Source organism: Schistocerca americana, chromosome 1 (genome assembly GCF_021461395.2).
Source record: "Schistocerca americana isolate TAMUIC-IGC-003095 chromosome 1, iqSchAmer2.1, whole genome shotgun sequence".
Taxonomy (NCBI): domain Eukaryota; kingdom Metazoa; phylum Arthropoda; class Insecta; order Orthoptera; family Acrididae; genus Schistocerca; species Schistocerca americana.
The window spans coordinates 1,266,658,378-1,266,683,018 of NC_060119.1; the positions used below are offsets into that span (position 1 = coordinate 1,266,658,378).

Genomic DNA, 24,641 nt, shown 5'->3' on the forward strand with positions numbered 1-24,641 from the left:
GTTCTTCTGTGGCAGGTTCTGGGTTTGAGGGGATGAGTAAGTGGCTCTGGTTATTTGCATCTGTACCAGGTCGGGAGGGTAGTTGCGGGATGCGAAAGCTGTTATCAGGTTGTTGGTGTAATGGTTCAGGGATACCAGACTGGAGCAGATTCGTTTGCCATGAAGACCTAGGCTGTAGGGAAGGGACTGTTTGATGTGGAATTGGTGGCAGCTGTCATAATGGAGGTACTGTTGCTTGTTGGTGGGTTTGATGTAGACGGACATGTGAAGCTGGCCATTGGACAGATGGAGGTCAACGTCAAGGAATATGGCATGGGATTTGGAGTAGGACCAAGTGAATCTGATGGAACCAAAGGAGTTGAGGTTGGAGAGGAAATTCTGGAGTTCTTCTTCACTGTGAGCCCAGATCATGAAGATGTCATCAATAAATCTGTACCAAACTTTGGGTTGGCAGGCCTGGGTGACCAAGAAGGCTTCCTCTAAGCAACCCATGAGTAGGTTGGCGTATGAGGCGGCGATCCTGGTACCCATGGCTGTTCCCTTTAATTGTTGGTATGCCTGGCCTTCAAAAGTGAAGAAATTGTGGGTCAGGATGAAGCTGGCTAAGGTAATGAGGAAAGAGGTTTTAGGTAGGGTGGCAGCTGATCGGTGTGAAAGGAAGTGCTCCATCGCAGCGAGGACCTGGATGTGTGGAATATTTGTGTATAAGGAAGTGGCATCAATGGTTACAAGGATGGTTTCCGGGGTTAACAGATTGGGTAAGGATTCGAGGCGTTTGAGAAAGTGGTTGGTGTCTTTGATGAAGGATGGGAGACTGCATGTAATGGGTTGAAGGTGTTGATCTACGTAGGCAGAGATACATTCTGTGAGGGCTTGGTAACCAGCTACAATGGGGCAGCCGGGATGATTGGGTTTGTGAATTTTAGGAAGAAGGTAGAAGTTAGGGGTGCGGGGAGTCGGTGGGGTCAGGAGGTTGATGGAGTCAGGTGAAAGGTTTTGTAGGGGGCCTAAGGTTCTGAGGATTCCTTGAAGCTCTGCCTGGACATCAGGAATGGGATTACCTTGGCAAACTTTGTATGTGGTGTTGTCCGAAAGCTGACGCAGTCCCTCAGCCACATACTCCCGACGATCAAGTACCACTGTCGTGGAACCCTTGTCCGCCGGAAGAATGATGATGGAACGGTCAGCCTTCAGATCACGGATAGCCTGGGCTTCAGCAGTGGTGATGTTGGGAGTAGGAATAAGGTTTTTTAAGAAGGATTGAGAGGCAATGCTGGAAGTCAGAAATTCCTGAGGGACTGCGTCAGCTTTCAGACAACACCACATACAAAGTTTGCCTAGGTAATCCCACTCCTGATGTCCAGGCAGAGCTTCAAGGAATTCTCAGAACCTTAGGCCCCCTACAAAACCTTTCAAATGACTCCATCAACCTTCTGACCCCAACGACACCCCGCACCCCTACCTTCTACCTTCTTCCTAACATTCATAAAGCCAATCACCCCGGCCGCCCCATTGTAGCTGGTTACCAAGCCCCCACAGAATGTATCTCTGCCTACATAGATCAACACCTTCAACCCATTACATGCAGTCTCCCATCCTTCATCAAAAACACCAACCACTTTCTCAAACACCTGGAATCCTTACCCAATCTGTTACCCCCGGAAACCATCCTTGTAACCATTGATGCCACTTCCTTATACACAAATATTCCGCACGTCAAGAGCCTCGCTGTGATGGAGCACTTCCTTTCACGCCAATCACCTGCCACCCCACCTAAAACCTATTTCCTCATTACCTTAGCCAGCTTCATCCTGACCCACAGCTTCTTCACTTTCGAAGGCCAGGCATACCAACAACTAAAGGGAACAGCCATGGGTACCAGGATGGCCCCCTCGTACGCCAACCTATTCAGGGGTCACTTAGAGGAAGCCTTCTTGGACACCCAGGCCTGCCAACCCAAAGTTTGGTCCAGATTTATTGATGACATCTTCATGATCTGGACTCACGGTGAAGAAGAACTCCAGAATTTCCTCTCCAACCTCAACTCCTTTGCTTCCATCAGATTCACCCGGTGCTACTCCAAATCCCTTGCCACTTTCCTTGACACTAACCTCCATCTGTCCAATGGCCAGGTTCACACGTCCGTCCACATCAAACCCACCAACAAGCAACAGTACCTCCGTTATGACAGCTGCCACCCATTCCACATCAAACAGTCCCTTCCCTACAGCCTAGGTCTTCATGGCAAACGAATCTGCTCCAGTCCGGAATCCCTGAGCCATTACACCAACAGCCTGAAAACAGCTTTCGCATCCTGCAACAACCGTCCCGACCTGGTACAGAAGCAAATAACCAGAGCCACTTCCTCATCTCCTCAAACCCAGAAACTCCCACAGAAGAACCACAAAAGTGCACCACTTGTGAGGATACTTTCTGGAACTGGATCAGACTCTGAATGTGGCTCTCCAGCAGGGATACGACTTCCTCAAATCCTGCCGTGAAATGAGATCCATCCTTCATGAAATCCTCCCCACTCCATCAAGAGTGTCTTTCTGCCATCCACCTAACTTTTGTAACCTCTTAGTTCATCCCTATGATATCCCCAAACCACCTTACCTACCTTCTGGCTCCTACCCTTGTAACTGCCCTCGGTGTAAAACCTGTCCCATGCACCCTCCCAACACCACCTACTCCAGTCCTGTAAGCCGGAAAGTGTACACGATCAAAGGCAGAGCCACGTGTGAAAGCACCCACGTAATTTACCAACTGACCTGCCTACACTGTGAAGCTTTCTATGTGGGAATGACCAGCAACAAACTGTCCATTTGCATGAATGGACACTGGCAGACAGTGTTTGTTGGTAATGAGGATCACCCTGTGTCTAAACATGCCTTGGTGCACGGCCAGCACATCTTGGCACAGTGTTACACCGTCCGGGTCATCTGGATACTTCCCACTAACACCAACCTGTCAGAACTCCAGAGATGGGAACTTGCCCTTCAGTATATCCTCTCTTCTCGTTATCCGCCAGGCCACAACCTCCGCTAATTTCAAGTTGCCGCCCCTTGTACCTCACCTGTCTTTAAACAACATCTTTGCATCTGTACTTCCGCCTCCACTGACATCTCTGCCCAAACACTTTGCTTTACAAATGTCTGCTTGTGTCTGTGTATGTTCAGATGGATATGTGTGTGTGTGTGTGTGTGTGTGTGTGTGTGTGTGTGTGTGCGAGTGTATACCTGTCCTTTTTTCCCCTTAAGGTAAGTCCCTCTGCTCCTGGGATTGGAATGACTCTTTACCCTCTCTCTTAAAACCCACAGCCTTTCGTCTTTCTCTCTCCTTCCCTCTTTCCTGATGAAGCAACCGTTGGTTGCGCAAGCTTGAATTTTGTGTGTATGTTTGTGTTTGTTTGTGTGTCTATCAACCTTCCAGCACTTTTGATTGGTAAGTCACATGATCTTAAATGATGTAACTTTCCAAACGAAAGCGTTGGCATGTTGATAGACACACAAACAAACACAAACATGCACACAAGTTTTCGCAACCAGTGGTTGTTTCATCAGGAAAGAGGGAAGGAGAGGGAAAGACGAAAGGATGTGTGTTTTAAGGGAGAGGGTAAGGAGTCATTCCAATCCCGGGAGCAGAAAGACTTACCTTAGGGGGAAAAAAGGGCAGGTATACACTCGCACACACACTCACATACATATCCGTCCGAACATATACAGACACAAGCAGACATATTCAAAGGCAAAGAGTTTGGTCAGAGATATCAGTCGAGGCGAAAGTACAGAGGCAAGATGTTGTAGAATGACAGGTGAGGTATGATCGGTGGCAAATTGAAATTAGCAGAGATTGAGGCCTGGCGGATAACGAGAAGAGAGGATATACTGAAGGGCAAGTTCCATCTCCGGAGTTCTGACAGGTTGGTGTTAGTGGGAAGTATCCAGATAACCTGGACGGTGTAACACTGTGCCAAGATGTACTGGCTGTGCACCAAGGCATGTTTAGCCACAGGGTGATCCTCATTACCAACAAACACTGTCTGCCTGTGTCCATTCATGCGAATGTACAGTTTGTTGCTGGTCATTCCCACATAGAAATCTTCACAGTGTAGGCAGTTCAGATGGTATATCACGTGGGTGCTTTCACACGTGGCTCTGCTTTTGATAGTGTACAACTTCCGGGTGCAGGACTGGAGTAGGTGGTGGTGGGAGGGTGCATGGGACAGGTTTTACACCGGGGGCGGTTACAAGGGTAGGAGCCAGAGGGTAGGGAAGGTGGTTTGGGGATTTCATAGGGATGAACTAAGAGGTTACAAAGGTTTGGTGGATGGCGGAAAGACACTCTTGGTAGAGTGGGGAGGATTTCATGAAGGATGGATCTCATTTCAGGGCAGGATTTGAGGAAGTCGTATCCCTGCTGGAGAGCCACATTCAGAGTCTGATCCAGTCCCGGAAAGTATCCTGTCACAAGTGGGGCACTTTTGTGGTTCTTCTGTGGGAGGTTCTGGGTTTGAGGAGATGAGGAAGTGGCTCTGGTTATTTGCTTCTGTACCAGGTCGGGAGGGTAGTTGCGGGATGCGAAAGCTGCTATCAGGTTGTTGGTGTAATGGTTCAGCGATTCCGGACTGGAGCAGATTTGTTTGCCACAAAGACCTAGGCTGTAGGGAAGGGACCGTTTGATGTGGAATGGATGGCAGCTGTCATAATGGAGGTACTGTTGCTTGTTGGTGGGTTTGATGTGGACGGACGTGTGAAGCTGGTCATTTGACAGGTGGAGGTCAACGTCAAGGAATGTGGCATGGGATTTGGAGTAGGACCAGGTGAATCTGATGCAACCAAAGGAGTTGAGGTTGGAGAGGAAATTCTGGAGTTCTTCTTCACTGTGAGTCCAGATCATGAAGATGTCATCAATAAATCTGTACCAAACTTTGGGTTGGATGGCCTGGGTAACCAAGAAGGCTTCCTCTAAGCGACCCATGAATAAGTTGGCATACGAGGGGGCCATCCTGGTACCCATGGCTGTTCCCTTTAATTGTTGGTATGCCTGGCCTTCAAAAGTGAAGAAATTGTGGGTCAGGATGAAGCTGGCTAAGGTAATGAGGAAAAAGGTTTTGGGTAGGGTGGCAGGTGATTGGCGGGAAAGGAAGTGCTCCATCGCAGCGAGGCCCTGGACGTGTGGAATATTTGTGTATAAGGAAGTGGCATCAATGGTTACAAGGATGGTTTCCAGGGGTAATAGACTGGGTAAGGATTCCATGCGTTTGAGAAAGTGATTGGTGTCTTTTGTGAAGGATGGGAGACTGCATATAATGGGTTGGAGGTGTTGATCTATGTAGGCAGAGATACATTCTGTGGGGGCTTGGTAATCAGCTACAATGTGGTGGCCGGGATGATTGGGTTTGTGAATTTTAGGAAGAAGATAGAAGGTAGGGGTGCGGGGAGTTGGTGGGGTCAGGAGGTTGATGGAGTCAGGTGAAAGATTTTGTAGGGGGCCTAAGGTTCTGAGCATTCCTTGAAGCTCCGCCTGGACACCAGGAATGGGATTACCTAGGCAAACTTTGTATGTAGTGTTGTCTGAAAGCTGACGCAGTCCCTCAGCCACATACTCCCAACGATCAAGTACCACTGTCGTGGAACCCTTGTCCGCCGGAAGAATGATGATGGAACGGTCAGCCTTCAGATCACGGATAGCCTGGGCTTCAGCAGTGGTGATGTTGGGAGTAGGAATAAGGTTTATTAAGAAGGATTGGGAGGCAAGGCTGGAAGTCAGAAATTCCTGGAAGGTTTGGAGAGGGTGATTTTGAGGAAGAGGAGGTGGGACCCGCTGTGACGGAGGACGGAACTGTTACAGGCAGGGTTCAATTTGGATAGTGTCTTGGGGAGTTGGATCATTAGGAGTAGGATTAGGATCATTTTTCTTCGTGGCAAAGTGATATTTCCAGCTGAGAGTATGGGTATAGGACAGTAATTCTTTGACAAGGCCTGTTTGGTTGAATCTGGGAGTAGGGCTGAAGGTGAGGCCTTTGGATAGGACAGAGGTTTCAGTTTGGGAGAGAGGTTTGAAGGAAAGGTCAAATACTGAAGTAGGGTGTTGTGGTTCCGGATTGTGTTGTTTGGAATTTTGAGGTTTTGGGGGGAGTGGACCTGGAAGTGGGAGATTGAGTAGATGGGAGAGACTGGGTCTGTGTGCAATGAGAGAAGGTTGAGGTTTGCTGGAAAGGTTGTGAGGGGTGAGTGAGTTGCCTTTCCGGAGGTGGGAAACCAGGAGATTGGATAGTTTTTTGAGGTGGAGGGTGGCATGCTGTTCTAATTTGCGGTTGACCTGTAGGAGGATGCTCTGAACAGCCAGTGTGGATGTGGGAGAGGAAAGATTGAGGACTTTTATTAAGGATAGGAGTCGACGGGTGTGTTCATTGGCTGAGATGATGTGTAGGTGAAGGATTAGGTGGGTGAGGGCAACGGATTGTTCAGTTTGGAACTGGTATAGGGACTGATGGAAAGAAGGGTTGCAGCCAGAGATGGGAACTTTAAGTGTGAGGCCTTTGGGGGTAATGCCAAATGTCAGACAAGCCTGAGAAAATAAAATATGGGAGTGTAATCTGGCTAGGGCGAAGGCATGTTTGCGGAGGGAATGTAAATAAAACTTAATGGGGTCGTTGTGGGGATGTTGTGAGGGTGACATGGTATTAGAAGGTGGAAAGTGTAACATGAGGCTGAAATGAAAATGAAAATAAAACTATATGGGGAGAGATAAAGGTGAACTAGAAAGCAACTGGAGATCTGGTGTGAAAAAAGGCGAAAAAGTGTTGGTTATAGCTGGGCTATGTAGATCCTGTGGTGAACTTGGGTTGGTAGACAACGATGTGCAAAAAGGTTAGGTGGTTGTGTTGCCACCAAAACACGTTAAAGGGTGGAGCAATTCGGGAAAATTTCGAAAAAACTGCATGTAAATGTATTAAAAGGAGTGGTTCTGTGGTGGCAGATTGTGAAAATGAGGCTAACAATTGTCTGACGAAGAAATAATGACGTTAAAACCTGTGGGAAGCGGCTAAAAAGTCAGTGATGTGGGAAAAACGGAAATGGAGAAAAAGCGAAAGTTATTAGAACTAGCCGAAATGGCTGTTTAATGGCTGAAAGGAACTGTTTGTGAACTGGAAATGGTGGATTTTATAGCAGCGGTAGTGTTGAAAGCGGAAAAAAAAAATTTTTTGTTATAGTTTGGAAGTGGGTTACGTTATTTTTGAGTATATATAGGCGGGATAAAATTGTATGGTAGATTCGGTAAAGAGGAGAAAGTGAATACAAAGTGAAACTACTTACAAAAATAGAAAGAGAAAATAAGATGACAGGAAAGATTTTGAAATGCAACAGTGACACTAACAAACGTAATTGTTGGGTTCAGATTAATGATATGAATATAATAGAGTGAAAAATATATCTAAAAACAAAGATGATGTGACTTACCAAACAAAAGTGCTGGCAGGTCAATAGACACACAAACAAACACAAACATACACACAAAATTCAAGCTTTCACAAAAAATGGTTGCTTCATCAGGAAAGAGGGAAGGAGAGGGAAAGACGAAAGGATGTGGGTTTTAAGGGAGTGGGTAAGGAGTCATTCCAATCCCGGGAGCGGAAAGACTTACCTTCGGGGAAAAAAAGGACAGGTATACACTGGCACACACACACACACACACACACACACACACACATATCCATCCACACATACACAGACACAAGCAGACATATGTAAAGGCAAAGAGTTTGGGCAGAGATGTCAGTCAAGGCGGAAGTACAGAGGCAAGATGTTGTAGAATGACAGGTGAGGTATGAGCGGCGGCAAATTGAAATTAGCGGAGATTGAGGCCTGGCGGATAACGAGAAGAGAGGATATACTGAAGGGCAAGTTCCCGTCTCCGGAGTTCTGACAGGTTGGTGTTAGTGGGAAGTATCCAGATAACCCTGATGGTGTAGCACTGTGCCAAGATGTGCTGGCCGTGCAAAAGGGCATGTTTAGCCTCAGGGTGATCCCCATTACCAACAAACACTGTCTGCCTGTGTCCATTCATGCGAATGTACAGTTTGTTGCTGGTCATTCCCACATAGAAAGCTTCACAGTGTAGGCAGGTCAGTTGGTAAATCATGTGGGTGCTTTCACACGTGGCTCTGCCTTTGATCGTGTACAACTTCCGGGTTGCAGGACTGGCGTAGGTGGTAGTGGGAGGGTGCATGGGACAGGTTTTACACCGGGGGTAGTTACATGGGTAGGAGCCAGAGGGTAGGGAAGGTGGTTTGGGGATTTCATAGGGATGAACTAAGAGGTTACAAAGGTTAGGTGGATGGTGGAAAGACACTCTTGGTGGAGTGGGGAGGATTTCATGAAGGATGGATCTCATTTCAGGGCAGGATTTGAGGAAGTCGTATCCCTGCTGGAGAGCCACATTCAGAGTCTGATCCAGTCCCGGAAAGTATCCTGTCACAAGTGGGGCACTTTTGGGGTTCTTCTGTGTGTATGTGCGGATGGATATGTGTGTGTGCGAGTGTATACCTGTCCATTCCCGGGATTGGAATGACTACTTACCCTCTCTCTTAAAACCCACATCCTTTCGCCTTCCCCCCTCCTTTCCTCTTTCCTGATGAAGCAACCTTGTTTTGCGATAGCTTGAAATTTGTGTGTGTGTTTGTGTGTTTTTTATTGTCTCATTTCAACATACCAATGCTTTCGTTTGGTAAGGTACAGCATCTTTGTTTTTAGATATATACAATGCTGTGGACTACAATTATCTACATTAATACAACATTATATATCTAAAAACAAAGACGATGTGACTTACCAAATGAAAGTGCTGGCAGGTCAACAGACAGACAAACAAACACAAACATACACACAAAATTCAAGCTTTCGCAACAAACTGTTGCCTCATCAGGAAAGAGGGAAGGAGAGGGAAAGACAAAAGGATGTGGGTTTTAAGGGAGAGGGTAAGGAGTCATTCCAATCCCGGGAGCGGAAAGACTTACCTTAGGGGGAAAAAAGGACAGGCATACACTCGCACACACACACATATCCATCCACACATATACAGACACAAGCAGACATCCTTTAGTCTTTCCCTCTCCTTCCCTCTTTCCTGATGAGGCAACAGTTTGTTGCGAAAGCTTGAATTTTGTGTGTATGTTTGTTGCGAAAGCTTGAATTTTGTGTGTATGTTTGTGTTTGTTTGTGTGTCTGTCGACCTGCCAGCACTTTCATTTGGTAAGTCACATCATCTTTGTTTGTAGATATATATTTTTCCTACGTGGAATGTTTCCCTCTATTATAACCATATCATTAATACAACATTACATGTACAACTAGTACACTTGAATAAACAAGTAATTGACATAAATTGTTGTGTGTGTGTTTGTGTGTTTTTTATTTTCTCCTATCAACATACCAACACTTTCGTTTGGTAAGTTAGAGAATCTTTGTTTTTAGATATATACAGTGCTGTGGACTACAAATATCTACATTAATACAACATTATATGTACAACTAGTACACTTGAATAAACAAATAATTGACATAAATTGTTTATTAATTTAACATTATAAAATTCTGTTTCATTCTGAGAGGTATTCATTTACAGAGTAGAAACTGTGGTCCATCAGAAATGACTTCAGCTTTTTTTTGAACAACTGTCATGCTTTACCAACTTGATATTGTTAGGAAGGTGGTTATATAATTGTGTGCCTCTATGAAGGACACTCTTCTGGTAGGCTGAGGTTCTATCATCTGAGACATGAATGTTATTGCCATTTCTTGTTGTGTAATTGTGCACAAAGCTGTTCAGCTGATAGGCATTGGAGGTTCTTAAATATTCTCTTACAAAGACTATTGTTTGAAATATATATAGGCATGGGAGGTTCAGTATCTTTAGATTAGGAAAAAGAGAGCCACATGAACCTCTTTATGTTGCAGATGATTCTGATAGCTCATTTCTGGGTTTTGAAAACAGATTGACTATAAGGTGCATTCCCCAAATTATTATTCCATATCAGATTGCTGACTGGAAATGTGTGTAATATATCTGTATTACTATTTCTCTATTACAGCGTGTGCTTAGTATCCATAGCATGTAACAGATTGATGATAGCTTGGTTGTAAGAGCTTTAATGTGTGTATTCCACTTGAGTTCACTCTGCAGATATATTCCTAGGAACTTTTGTTGTTTATTTTCAATGTGTGTTCATTTTGTTGTTTATAGTGGGATATATGAAAGTTCATGGCCATCATTTTCCCAGTGTTAATTACAAGCTTATTTTTTTCAAACCTGTGTGTTAGCTCCAGCAATGATGCATCTGTAGTTAATTGAAGCTCTTTTTGGTCTGAACTTGTAATCAAAATACTGGTATCATCTGCAAATAAAGGTTTCTGTTTGGCATGGACAGTGTCATTCAGGTCATAAATATACAAAAGAAAGAGGATAGGACCTAATATTGATCCTTGTGGCACACCATATTTGATGGTAGTTTTTTCTGATGTGTCTATTGTTGTTCTGGAAATGTTTTCAGTTATTGTGTCTTGTTTGAGAACAACTTTTTGTTGCCGGCTAGTAAGATATGATCTAATCCCTTCATTTGGAATACCTCTAATTCCCTTTCTTTCCAACTTACTTAATAGGATACCATGATCTGAAATGTCAAATGCTCCGGATACATTGAAGAATATTCCAGTAGTCATTTCCTTTCCATCTACAGCTTTTAGAATGAAGTGCAAATATTCATAGACTGTTGTGGTTGTGGATCTAGATTGCCTGAAGCCATGTGATGATTTGACAGCAATGAGTTTTTGTAAACAAACTCTAGCAACCTATTATAAAAGAGCTTCTCAAAGATCTTTGCAGTCTATAGAAGATTTCGAAAGGTACCTGTGGAAAAGGAGTGATTAACAATATGCTTCAGAGGTTCTACAATATGATATCTTGTTTGGTTTATAATACAATCTGGAATCTCATCAAAACCACATGAAAGTTTCTTTAATGAGCTCATTGCCAGTACGAGCTCACTCTGTATGGCCTGCTGGAGAAACATAGACCCCATTGGAGGTTTACAGTTCTCAATGTAGTGCACATTAGTATTCTGAAAGTTGCTTTGGATAAGATCATTTGCAGATTTGCCAAAGTACTTATTCAAGATATTAGCTACAGAGGTAGCATCAGATACTTGTTTGTTTTCCAGCTTTAAGTTAATATTTTTTGCCACTGGTTTTGTGTGTGTTTCAGATCTGATGATGTTCCATGGGGCCTGTGTTTTGTTTTTTGATTTGCAGATACATTCATCATTTCCCTTTTTCTTTGCCTTTTTAATAACTCTGTGATAGATCTTACTGTATTCTTTGATATAATTTTGCATTTCTAATGATATATTATTTTCTTTTTTATGTGAATGTAGAAACCTTTTCCTTGCACTGGAGATTTTTATGCCTTTAGTAATCCAACTTTGGTTTCTAGTTGGTTTTAATTTACATTGCTTTAATGGGAAGACTATGTCAAAATAGTACTTATATGATCCATGAAAGTTATCAAACATTCTATTTACATCTGTTTCAATGAACACTTCATCCCAAGTTTCTTGGTTTAATATGTTTCAAAAGTTTGCTATATCACTGAAATCCCTAAACTCAGTTATTTTAATGGGATATATTTTCTCTGAACATAATTCCACTGATAACAAGACAGCCCCATGTTCACTGTATCCCATCTTAACTGCTTCACTACTGTATGGAGAAAAGTTTTCTTGAATAAAAATTTCGTCTGGTGCAGTTTTACTATGCCTAGTGATTCTAGTTGGTGTATTTACTGCAGATTGGGGACCAGTCCTACAAGAGAGTGCAAGAATTCAAATACCTTTTCACTGAGAACTCATCATGTGAAGCAGAGATCAGTGCCAGAATACAAGCAGGAAACCGATCTTACCATAGCCTAGCTCAACTGCTTCTGTTCAGATATCTCTCCAGACAGTTCAAGATTCGACTGTACAAAACCCCGATCCAGCCTGTTGTTCTATATGGCTGTGAGACATGGAGTATCCGGAAACAGGACTTCCATAAGCTCCTTGTTTTCGAGAGAAAAGTGCTTTGGAAGATCTTCGGTCCAGTTGTGGATGCAGATACAGGGGACTGGAGGATCAGATACAACCAAGAGCTTGAGGAATTATACCAGCAGCCCAACATAGCATGAACTGTCAAAGCCAAACGAATGCAGTGGGCCGGCCATGTGGCCCGGATGGGGGATCACAGATGGCCTCGGAAGCTCCTGGATTTCACACCTACAGGAAAGAGACCACCAGGGAGACCCAAGAAGTGTTGGAGGGATGGGCCCCATGAAGATTTAAACCAAGTGTCAATAGATGTGAATGCATGGCAGATAGCAGCAATGGACAGAATACAGTGGAGGAGGAAACTTGTAGATGAGTGCGGTCCACTGAGCCTGATCACGTAGTAGTAGTAGTATTTACTGTGGGGATTAAGTTGAAACTCTCTGTCGTATATAGTAATCCATCTTTGTAGTTTGAGGGTTTCAAAAAATCTATGTTGAAGTCTCCACATATGATTTTTTTTTTTTTTCAGTTCTACAATATTTAACATCATTTTAAATTTACACAGGAACTCTTCTATGCCAGGGGATCTGTATATAGTTATAATAACTAGCTGAATGTCAGTAAGTTCAATAGCTGCCATTTCAAAGACTTTTTCTTTATTCAGTGCAGAATATGTTTGGATTGCTTTGTATCTTAAATCCTGCTGTGCAAAGGTAGCTATCCCTCCATGTTTACAATAAGACCTGCAAAATGAACTGACTAGGGAAAAACTAGGGATCTTTACTGTTTCTATTTGCAGTTCTTCTAGCCAATGTTCTGTTATGCTGAGAACATCAACATTTAGGTCAGACACAGTATTATTTCTAGTTCTTGCAGTTCGTTAGTCAGAGACTGAACTTCATGATACATTATATTAAATGTCAAAAGGTTGAATTTAATTTGATTACTGCAGCTACTGCTTTTTGTCATTCCTGATGAACCACTCACCTGAAATAATATCCCGACCCTATTTATCTTGTGCTGTTCTTCTTTGCTCGGTTTTCTACCACAAAATCATTCAGGTGGAAGGCAGTACTCTTTTCCTTCTGCCCTGCTCAATGGACACCGCTGCTGGTGTTGTTTCTTCTGTATTTATAAAAGAAGCTGGGACTTCTGCGCATGTATTCACAATGCTAGCATAACTTTTTCTTGGGAGAGGTATCTGATGTTGACACTGGTTGTGTAGGCCTACTGTCAGTGTGGGAGCAATCTTCTGATGCTGTTCCTGTGGTATGGGACGCTTCACTGCACTTTGATTGACTATGATTAGCATTCTGTGAAACTGTTAGTACTGTCTGAGGTAGAGGAATGGTTGTTAAATCAGGTGTGCAATGAACACTTCTCAAAATTTCCATGATTTTTTTACTGAGAAATGATTTTCCCCTCCTATTGAAGTGCATGCCATGTTTGGTAAGGAATTCATGGTCCATGTCCCCTGTAGGGAGAAACAATGTGTTCTGAAAGACTTGGCAGATTTTGTAATACAATCTGTTGGCTTTCTGGATCTCTTTGTTCACACAGGAGAAATCTGGAAGGTCATGCCTTTGTGGAATTCCCACAGCAATCATTGTTTGCTTGTCCCATGATCTCAGTGTTTTCATTAGCATCTAGTGGCTTCTTTGAGTTCATTTTTGTACACGTTAGCACCTGCTATTATTACCGTGCATCATTCTTTATTGGAGCAATTCTTAACGACTTCAAACATAGGAGCTCCTGGTTTGATGACGCTGGTGGCGTTTACACTGTGATCATTTCATAAAATGTTTGTAGTTCCTCTGCCATGACTGTCGTAATGTATACTGATTTCATGTTTATTCCGTGGCTCTTTACATAGTGTTGCTTTGTCATTCTTTCTGTTCTTTATAAGCTTTGAATTACTTATACTAGGTATCAAAATTTTTTGTCACTATTAGTGGTGGTACATGATAGTTCATCAGTTTAAGCATAGGACAAAAATTTGAATTGCACACATTGTCTTGAGACAGGTCATTACTTCTCGATTTCACAGAGTTTTGTGTAATATAACTTAATGAACCTCCAAGCATCTTGACGTAATTTCTGGCATCTTTTAATTCACTGAGCAGTGATTCTGACACAGAAAGTTCCACACCTTCAATGCACATTTGAATTGCCATGTAACACGTTATTTCCTTATTATTGGCTCGTGTGAAACATTCAGAGTGGTACCATTTCCGAAATGTTGAGCATATTCGGAGTCCTTTTATCACTTTTTCACTACATAAAAGACACTTGGTATGGATAAAATTATCGTTCAGTGCAGTGCATTTTACCACAGCCTATATACCTTCCACCATCCTAAAAATCATCTGTGTACACTATAATTTTGTGTATTACCTAAGTAGACATTTTCCAATTCTATCTATTTTTAAGTGCATTTTCAACCAGAAGTGGTATGTAAATTTCAGACAAACCCACGATCTGGGGAGGATATTTTCATTTTTGTGCTTTAAGTGTTAGTTACATGACATGTTCCATGGACACTCACCGTAGGGAATTACTTGTTAAAAGTAAAGAGACATTGACCCTGTCATAGCTCCAGCTCAATGATATGGAACAGTTGTTTCATTTTATTCTTGATTTCTCTTGTTCAGTTTAAACCCTAACAGTACTGGGTCACTACCTGGGATTTAGGTGCTAATAATGTTCGCAGATACAGAAAATTCAGCACTGTGAACAACATTTTTGCTACTGTTCATAGACCACACATAATCAAAATGTCTATTATTGGGAAATTGTGTGACAAGATCTAAAGTTACACTTTATTTTATCCATTATTTTAAGACTGTGTAAAAATATGAAGTGTGTCATTTTAATCCTCTCTAACAATTGATGGAATTCTTATACTGTGTAACCTATTGGAAGCAAGAAGCATTAATTGTAGTATAAAGTAACATAACTTCAATTTCCAGAATTAAACCCTTGCAATTAGTTTTCAAATTTATGTTGGAAGTTCAGTAGTTTTGTAATAAGAATGGGCATTACTCTCCAGACTAATTAGTTTCATGCCATTACTTTACTAAAGATATTTTGAGTGACCTGTGTTTTCTGTTAAAAGTTGAAACGTTGTTAAGACAGGTGTATTGTTAGTTCAACAAATAAGGTAATGCCTCCAATGCATATTGTAACACCTGTCAGCCAGTGATGCAGACAAATGATCCTAACCATCATTTATGGTATCCAACGGATGCTAGAAACACTGCTTCAACACTCTAGTCCCTCTGCCATGGAGCTCTGTGACCCATACACACCATCCATCTATTCATCTATAAGTTTGTCACCTCATGGGTGATAATTCAGTCATGTGAAATATAAAGCAAAATTTTTGTGACACCTAATATAAATATCAATTCAAAGGTTTTAAGTATTTGTAACCCCAATCAGTAAGCCCCCTCATAATTACTTTGAAATGTAATTCAGTATCTGCCACTGCATCCCCTCCAACCCTCCCCCACCCAGCACCCCATGCTCAAGTCCAATTGTTGCTTCCATGGAAGAGGGATGGGTTGTGCAGGACACCATGCAGTTGGAGTGTTAACAGGAGTAATTTATTGACAAGTTCTTACCAACTTAAAATTTTCTTCTACATTTAGGGCTATCATCTGTGCTCGGTATAATTCCCTATGGCCTACAAGCCAGAATAGGCCTCTATTTCAGGCTAGATGTTGTGAGTTTCAGTTAGAGTTTCTGACAGGCCATACTTTGGCGTGTCTGTGGCAGTCAGTAAGACATGTGGGAGAAATGTTAAAAGTGGTGCCATGAGACGTAAGCAGAGTGTGAACTGAAGAGGCTTCACATACTCTGCTCCCAGCCTGCAACCTCACAGTACACACCTCTCCTCTCTGTTCTTCTGCTATTTGTCTATTTTTTGGACTGCAGTCCATCTTAGATTGGCTTTGATGACCCCTCCTGGCATCTGGTGATATATACTGTCCCTAGGGTTTGCCCCTTGTATGCCATTTGTTAAATATGAGATGTATTTAAAAAGCAATGCAACATATTTTTTTTCTAAAAGCAGATAGGTTTTATTCAGGATTCCAATATGCCATATTATTCCCGACTCTTTTGGTCACAAACCCCTATTTTTTAACATAATGTTCATTAAATGCAATGCAAATGGCCTGGCACTTACTGGGAGGGCTTGAATGTCTGCAACGTACCACCCTACTGGTCAATGGCAGAGCCAATGCCTTGCTGCCCCACCATCCACATACTGCTTCCCATGCAGTATGTCCTTCACTGGGTGGAGTACACAAGCTAGAAAATCTTGGCATTAGGGGAACAGCTAACAACTGGCTCAGCTGTTATCTTAAGAACAGGGAACAATATGTGGAAACAGATCAAGAAAGGGACAATGTCATTAGAAAATATAATTCCAAGCTACTGACTGTTAATATGGAGTGCCACAAGGATCAGTAATTGGTCCTGTCCTGTTCTTACTCTATGTAAATGACCTAAACATAAGCAATGACAGCAGTAAAATATTTCAATTTGCTGATGATAGAAGTGTTCTATTTACAGGGAACTCAGAAGAAACTCTTGTAAAAACATAAAAGAAGCCACTGACAGGCTAACATGTTACTTTGATGACAATGATTTAATAATAAACACTGAAAAAACTGTAGGTATGGATATTCACACAGCACAAACAAAAACTCTGAAATCACCCAATCTAGAGCTATATGGACAGACAATTGCCAAAACAGCCTGTACCAAATTTCTTGGACTTCATCTGCAAGGCAACTTGAAATGGAAAGCACATATTGAGCAAATGAACAAAAAATTAAGTACTTCTTGTTTTGTGTTACATACGTTAAAAAATTGTACCAACTACAACACCCTTCAGTGTGTATATTATGCAGTTGTACGCTCTCACCTCCATTATGTGCTGGGGAAATTCTGGAGATGCCATCAAAACATTCAAAATTTAAAAAAATACATATAAGAATAATGAAAAGGGTAGATAATTGAAAATTCCATTGTTTCAAAAAAGGATGATCCTGCCACCTTCTTGCATATATATACTTGAAAATATAATGTATTTAAAGCAAAACTTACATTCATTCATTCATTCATTTATTGGTCCATTTGATTCATTACATACTTAAACAGTACATTAAATATAGAACAAGTCAAAATTGTGAAAGGAGCAGAAACACACACACACACGCACACACACACACACAAGAGAGAGAGAGAGAGAGAGAGAGAGAGAGAGAGAGAGAGAGAGAGAGAGAGAGAGAGAGAGCATGAAAAAATTAATTACAGATAACAATTATAAATTACAAGTGACAAATATAGCAATTTGAATTTAATCATTATTACATAATCATTGTTTACAAGGCTATTTTTTGTAATTTAGAAATTCTTTTAAAGAGTAAAAACATTTTTCCACTAGAAATGACTTAAGATTATGTTTAAAAAAATTTTATGTTGCTGCGATTTTAAATCACTACATAGGCTTTTATATAGCTGAACTGTTATCTGTGATACACTTTTTTGGTACAGTGCTGTTCTACACTGTGACACATGGATATTATTTGTGTTTCTTGTGTTGTGACTGTGTATATGCTTATTTTGTCGAAGATGTCCAGTTTGGTTTAAAAGATACTCATTAGATTAGATTAGATTAGATTAATACTAGTTCCATGGATCATGAATACGATATTTCGTAATGATGTGGAACGAGTCGAATTTTCCAATACATGACATAATTAGGTTAATTTAACAACATACTTAAGTTAATATAACAACTTTATTTTTTGTGTTTTTTTGTTTTCCTTTATTTTTTATTTTATTTTTTTTTTTTTTTAATTTATATCTAAAAATTCCTCTATGGAGTAGAAGGAGTTGTCATTCAGAAATTCTTTTAATTTCTTCTTAAATACTTGTTGGTTATCTGTCAGACTTTTGATACTATTTGGTAAGCGACCAAAGACTTTAGTGCCAGTATAATTCACCCCTTTCTGTGCCAAAGTTAGATTTAATCTTGAATAGTGAAGATCATCCTTTCTCCTAGTATTGTAGTTATGCACACTGCTATTACTTTTGAATTGGGTTTGGTTGTTAATAACAAATTTCATAAGAGAGTATATATACTGAGAAGCTACTGTGAATATCCCTAGATCCTTAAATAAATATCTGCAGGATGATCTTGGGTGGACTCCAGCTATTATTCTGATTACACGCTTTTGTGCAATAAATACTTTATTCCTCAGTGATGAATTCCCCCAAAATATGTGTTTATCACCAAAATTTGCAATGACCCTTATTGCATAAGTAGCTGAACTCAAACATTTCAGCAGATCATCAATGTGTTTCTTCCAATTTAATCTCTCATCAATGGACACACCTAAAAATTTGGAATATTCTACCTTAGCTATATGCTTCTGATTAAGGTCTATATTTATTAATGGCGTCATACCATTCACTGTACGGAACTGTATGTACTGTGTCTTATCAAAATTCAGTGAGAGTCCATTTACAAGGAACCACTTAGTAATTTTCTGAAAGACAGTATTGACAATTTCATCAGTTAATTCTTGTTTGTCAGGGGTGATTACTATACTTGTATCATCAGCAAAGAGAACTAACTTTGCCTCTTCATGAATAAGGAATGGCAAGTCATTAATATATAATAAGAACAACAAATGACCCAAGACTGACCCTTGTGGAACCCCATTCTTGATAGTTCCCCAGTTTGAGGAATGTGCTGATCTTTGCATGTTATGAGAACTACTTATTTCAACTTTCTGCACTCTTCCAGTTAGGTACGAATTAAACCATTTGTGCACTGTCCCACTCATGCCACAATACTTGAGCTTGTCTAGCAGAATTTCATGATTTACACAATCAAAAGCCTTTGAGAGATCACAAAAAATCCCAATGGGTGGTGTTCGGTTATTCAGATCATTCAAAATTTGACTGGTGAAAGCATATATGACATTTTCTGTTGAAAACCCTTTCTGGAAGCCAAACTGACATTTTGTTAGTACTTCATTTTTACAGATATGTGAAGCTACTCTTGAATACATTACTTTCACAAAAATTTTGGATAAAGCTGTTAGAAGGGAGATTGGACAGTAATTGTTGACATCAGATCTATCCCCCTTTTTATGCAAAGGTATAACAATAGCATATTTCAGTCTATCAGGGAAAATGCCCTGTTCCAGAGAGCTATTACACAGGTGGCTGAGAATCTTACTTATCTGTTGAGAACAAGCTTTTAGTATTTTGCTGGAAATGCCATCAATTCCATGTGAGTTTTTGCTTTTAAGCAAGTTTATTATTTTCCTAATTTCAGAGGGAGAAGTGGGTGAGATTTCAATTGTATCAAATTGCATAAGAATGGCCTCTTCCATTAACAGCCTAGCATCTTCTAATGAACACCTGGATCCTACTATATCCACAACATTTAGAAAATGATTATTAAAAATATTTTCAACTTCTGACTTTTTGTTCGTAAAGTTTTCATTCAATTTGATGGTAATACTGTCTTCCTCTGCTCTTGGTTGACCTGTTTCTCTTTTAACAATATTCCAAATTGTTTTAATTTTATTATCAGAGTTGCTGATTTCAGACATGATACACATACTCCTGGATTTTTTAATAACTTTTCTTAATATAACACAGTAGTTTTTATAATTTTTGATAGTTTCTGGGTCACTACTCTTTCTTGCTGTCAGATACATTTCCCTTTTCCGGTTACAAGATATTTTTATACCCTTAGTAAGCCATGGTTTGTTACAAGGTTTCTTACGAGTATATTTAACTATTTTCTTGGGGAAGCAGTTTTCAAATGCATTTACAAAAATGTCATTTGCGAACAGGAAACACTCATATATGTAAAGGCTCAATAGGCTCGTTATTTTCATCTGGATGAAATGTGGTCTACATGTTTCCAATTTTCTTAGGTTGCAGATACCCCTGATTGCTCTTTTCTGCATCCTAAAGATCTTTATGCTGGTGGCTGAATTTCTCCAGAAGATTAGCCCATATCGAAGTAGTGCATGGAAGTATGCATAATACACCTCAATAACTGTTGACTTGCTTGCACTTTTATTTGACACACGCAGAGCATAACAAGCTTTTGAAAGTTTTTTTCAAGTTCTTTTATATGACAGTCCCATTTTAAATTATCTTGTATCCATAGGCCTAGAACCTTAGTGTCAGTAACCAAGTTCAGTAACGTATTTTCAAGGTATGGTACTGTAACAAAGTTTTGCACATGGGGAGAAGAGTGGAAATACATAAATTTATTATTATTTTATTTTTTTGAAACCAGCTAGTAATTTGGGGCATTACAGTATCTATTGCTACTTCCAATGTGATTTTGTCAGCAGCTGTTATCAATATACTGGTGTCATCAGCAAATAAGATTAGTTTTCCCAATTTAATAAAGTCATTTATATCATCAATATAAAGGAGGAACAGTAGAGGTCCTAGGACAGAACTTTGTGGCACTCCGTACTTTATTTTTGATTACTCAAGACATGTGTTGTTGTGATAACATTTCCGTGTACTGAAATGTCACCATGCCTTAAAACTACCACTTGCTGCCTGTTTTCTAGGTAAGATCTTATCCACTGATTTGGGATTCCTCGGACATCATTTTGATCTAATTTGTGAATGAGGAAGTCATGGTCAATTATGTCGAAAGCTTTTGAAAGGTCCAGAAAGATACCAGTAGCATCTTTTCTGCCATCCAGTGCTTTAAGCACAGCTTCTATGTACTCATACATTGCTGTTGTTGTAGACTTTGATTTACTGAATCCATGTTGATTTGCTGAGAGTAATGAATTTTTTGTAATGTAGCTTAGTAGTCTATTGTAGAAAATTTTCTCAAATATTTTGGAGAAAACAATGAGTTGGGATGCTGGACAATAATTATGTACATTTTCAGAGTCCCCTTTTTTTGAACAGTGGGGTTACTTTAGCTATTTTTAGGCTATTGGGAAAGATGCCAGTTGATAAGGAGTTGTTTAATATATATATTACAGGTTTTAATACATTATCAGATGACTTTTTTAAAGTGTTACAACCAAAATATTAACATCTGTCAAACCAACAACACACAGCTCAAAGGCTTGTCTCTAGCCAAGCTTTGAAAATTTTATACTGCAGTAAATTTTAAATAATCTTTTACAAAACTAGCTGCTCCACCACATTTACTATTGCTTCTACAATAATAACTGGCAAACTTGTTACCTGGAATCACAGTTGACAAAATCTGGTCTTTGTCTAAACAGTGTTCAGTTACACATAGAATATTGATTTTTAGTTCAAGATTTACTACTTCAAAAAGACCACTCATCACAGCTATGATACAAGACATAAATTGTACATACATGTTCAAAGTGCCAACACAAAATTATTTCAAAATGGCCTTATCCATCCTAGTATCAAACTATACAATGCCTTACCAGATACCATACAAAATATTGGTCACTTCAAATCTAAATTGAAGTCGTACTTGGTTGATCACTGCTTTTACACAGTAAAAATTTTTCTATGTTAACCCAAAGTAGTCTCATTCAGAAGAACATTTGTATTTTATCTCTCTGTATATAGTGTAACAACATTTACTTTAAGTATTCATCACTAATTGATCTATTAATGTGTGCTATTATGTACAACTATAATAGAGGGAAACATTCCACGTGGGAAAAGTATATCTAAAAACAAAGATGATTTAACTTACCAAACGAAAGCATTGGTATGTTGATAGACACACAAACAAACACAAACACACACATTTGCAAAGGCCTCCTTACCCTCTCCCTTAAAACCCACATCCTTTCATCTTTCCCTCTCCTTCCCTCTTTCCTGATGAAGAAACCGTGGGTTGCAAAAGCTTGAATTTTCTGTGTGTGTTTGTGTTTGTTTGTGTGTCTATCAACATACCAATGCTTTCATTTATTATGTACAAACGTATATTATATGTAAAACTGTTAATATTAACATAAAAATCCAAATATCTCTTGCACATTGTGCAGCTGTAGGTGAAAATGGATCAATATATCAAAATCAATAAATCAGTCCATCCTTCATTGGGTCAAAAAGATAGAAGTATAAAGGTGTGAGATGTTGGCTGGGCTGGGCTATGCTGTAGGATGGATCCTAGTGGGCACACTCCAACTTGTGGATGAATGTGTCAGCTTTACCAACAGTCGCTCAGATGTGCAGTGAGATGTTTTCAGATTTTTCTAGTTCCCCTTTTATCCTTTCAACACAGAATTTTTGTTCCATAATGACTTAAGGGTGAGGCCAACCTCTGACTTTTTTTTTTAAGTAACATCCTGTGCACATTTTTAATTTATATTAATTCTTTCTAGAAGTTTTAGCTGCAAAGTTCCTTATCTGACATTTCAAACTTGAGGTTCCCTCACATTGTCTTGTAATACAACATTTTCATTATTACAGTTTACACCAGATGGTGGAATCAGAGTGTTCTAAAAGTGGTCATATCTACAATAAAAGATTGAGGATTAAGCAGCTATTGTGCAGTTTCCTTGTTTTAAAAAATGTAGGTAAATACTGTTATGTTAGCAGTGGAGTAAAGGAGCTGAACAATTTACCAGGGGATAAGCTAAGCCCTGCATCAGATTGCATCACTAAGTTTAAGTACCTGGTCCAAAAGTGACAAAAAAGCATAGATATGGACATTACGCAAAATTTAGTTTTTTATTAAATTATTGTATAATAATACTAGGTAGGTACATAATGTGAATACGTCATGAAAAAAGTCATATTCACCACTGTGACATCAGTCATATTTTGTGAACAAATACAAATCATCTTACCTAATATTTATTCAGTTCAGTTACTTATTTCCAGTAGGTCATCTACATTGATATTGTTCGCAAAATTAAGGTAGTGCCTAAGCAATAAACTGTGTATTTGGAATTGTTATGTTCTCTATAAAGAATCAGATACAGTAAACTATTACTTTCTTCCCTCCAAACTGATTAGCATATAAGCAATGTGACACTGGGGTTAATTCACTGGATTCGTATTCAAGATGAGTAGCCATGCACATTTCCAGGCTTCTATGACTCTCCTAAACTGTTTAAGACAAATCCTAAGGTGGTTCCTTTGGAAGAGAACATAGCTAATTTCCTTCCTCATCTTCATCCAAACCAAACTTATGCTGCACCTGTAATGACCTGGTTATTGATAGGATGTAAACTTTAATCTTTCTTATTTACCAGAAACACTATGAGTAACACTGAAGTAAATATCTAAACTAAACAGAATGCAATGATATTTTCATCAAACAACAATGAGAAATTTTTCTCTCTTTGGAAGGAGATGAAACTAGGCTAAACCCTGGAGATCGGCATTAGAAGTAAGACAATTTTTTACTGCATAACTTATTTCAGAATAAGTGGAAATATGAACCAATAGACAGAATGAGAATATACTTCTTAAGCTAATACATGAGCAATGACATAAATGACACTGGAAGACCTCAGGAAAGATGAGAGTAGCTCTCTGGACAAAACTGTAACCGGTATTTTGCCTATACCTTGAAGTAAAGGATTAGAATCATATTCTGTTTAATTACCTATGCATGTTTTCTTTTGAATATGTTACAGTATCACACAACATGTATGCTACATCTCTTAGGTCTCTGGTGTAAAATTATATGGACACCTCACATTAAGATAAACTTTATAAATTTGCTTGGTCCTCTAGTGCCTATGAATCTCATTTTTAACATTCAGTAAGACTATAAGAGACTTAATTGGATATGACTGAAAATATGCCCAGGAAAATGATAAAATGTAGAACTTGAGAACAGTAAAATGATGGAAGCAGAAAAATCCTGATTAGATTAGATTAGATTAATACTAGTTCCATGGATCATGAATACGATATTTCGTAATGATGTGGAACGAGTCGAATTTTCTAATACATGACATACTAAATAATAAATAGTTTTTGGATGTAAAAATAGTTCTGGTAATTAAGTGCAAAATAGAAATTGTCTTGTTGAGTGAAAGAACTAAATGGATACACTTACCTCAAACCCCATGTAAACTGATCTATTATTGACTGATAGTGTGTAGCTGCTTCATCATTCATGCTCCATGCCCCACCAACAATCTCCAACTGCCCAGAGTTGATAAGATCTATCAGTTGCTGTTGCTTAACTTCATCATGATCCAGCCACCACTTCCATAAAAAAGCAGTTTCAACATAAATAAACCTGAAAAAATTGAACATTAAGGACAGACTTACATATAATGACAATAACTAATATATTAGTAGTACATCATATAAGGATGACATGATTTCCAACTATGGTTGGTAGAGGCTATATTTTTAGTGACAATCTAGGTGAATGATATGCTCAATTACCCCAGAGAGAGGCACTAAAATAAAGATATATAATGATATACCAGGAAAAAGGATTATTCTTGAAATTCTGCAAGGAGCTAATAAATATATGTCATCTCTAATTTCACAAAATAGCAAAGACAGTAACATGACACATATT

General features: G+C 39.6%; 1 protein-coding gene across 2 annotated transcripts in view; it reads right to left on the minus strand.

Annotated features, from left to right (window-relative positions):
- Window positions 1-24,641, minus strand: part of LOC124588421 (lysosomal alpha-mannosidase-like) — a 230,879-nt gene that overhangs the window by 153,514 nt on the left and 52,724 nt on the right. For both annotated transcript variants that reach the window (XM_047131612.1, XM_047131509.1), the window contains exon 4: window positions 24,165-24,350. In XM_047131612.1, coding sequence (XP_046987568.1) covers window positions 24,165-24,350 — 186 coding nt within the window. The remainder of the gene's footprint in view (window positions 1-24,164; window positions 24,351-24,641) is intronic.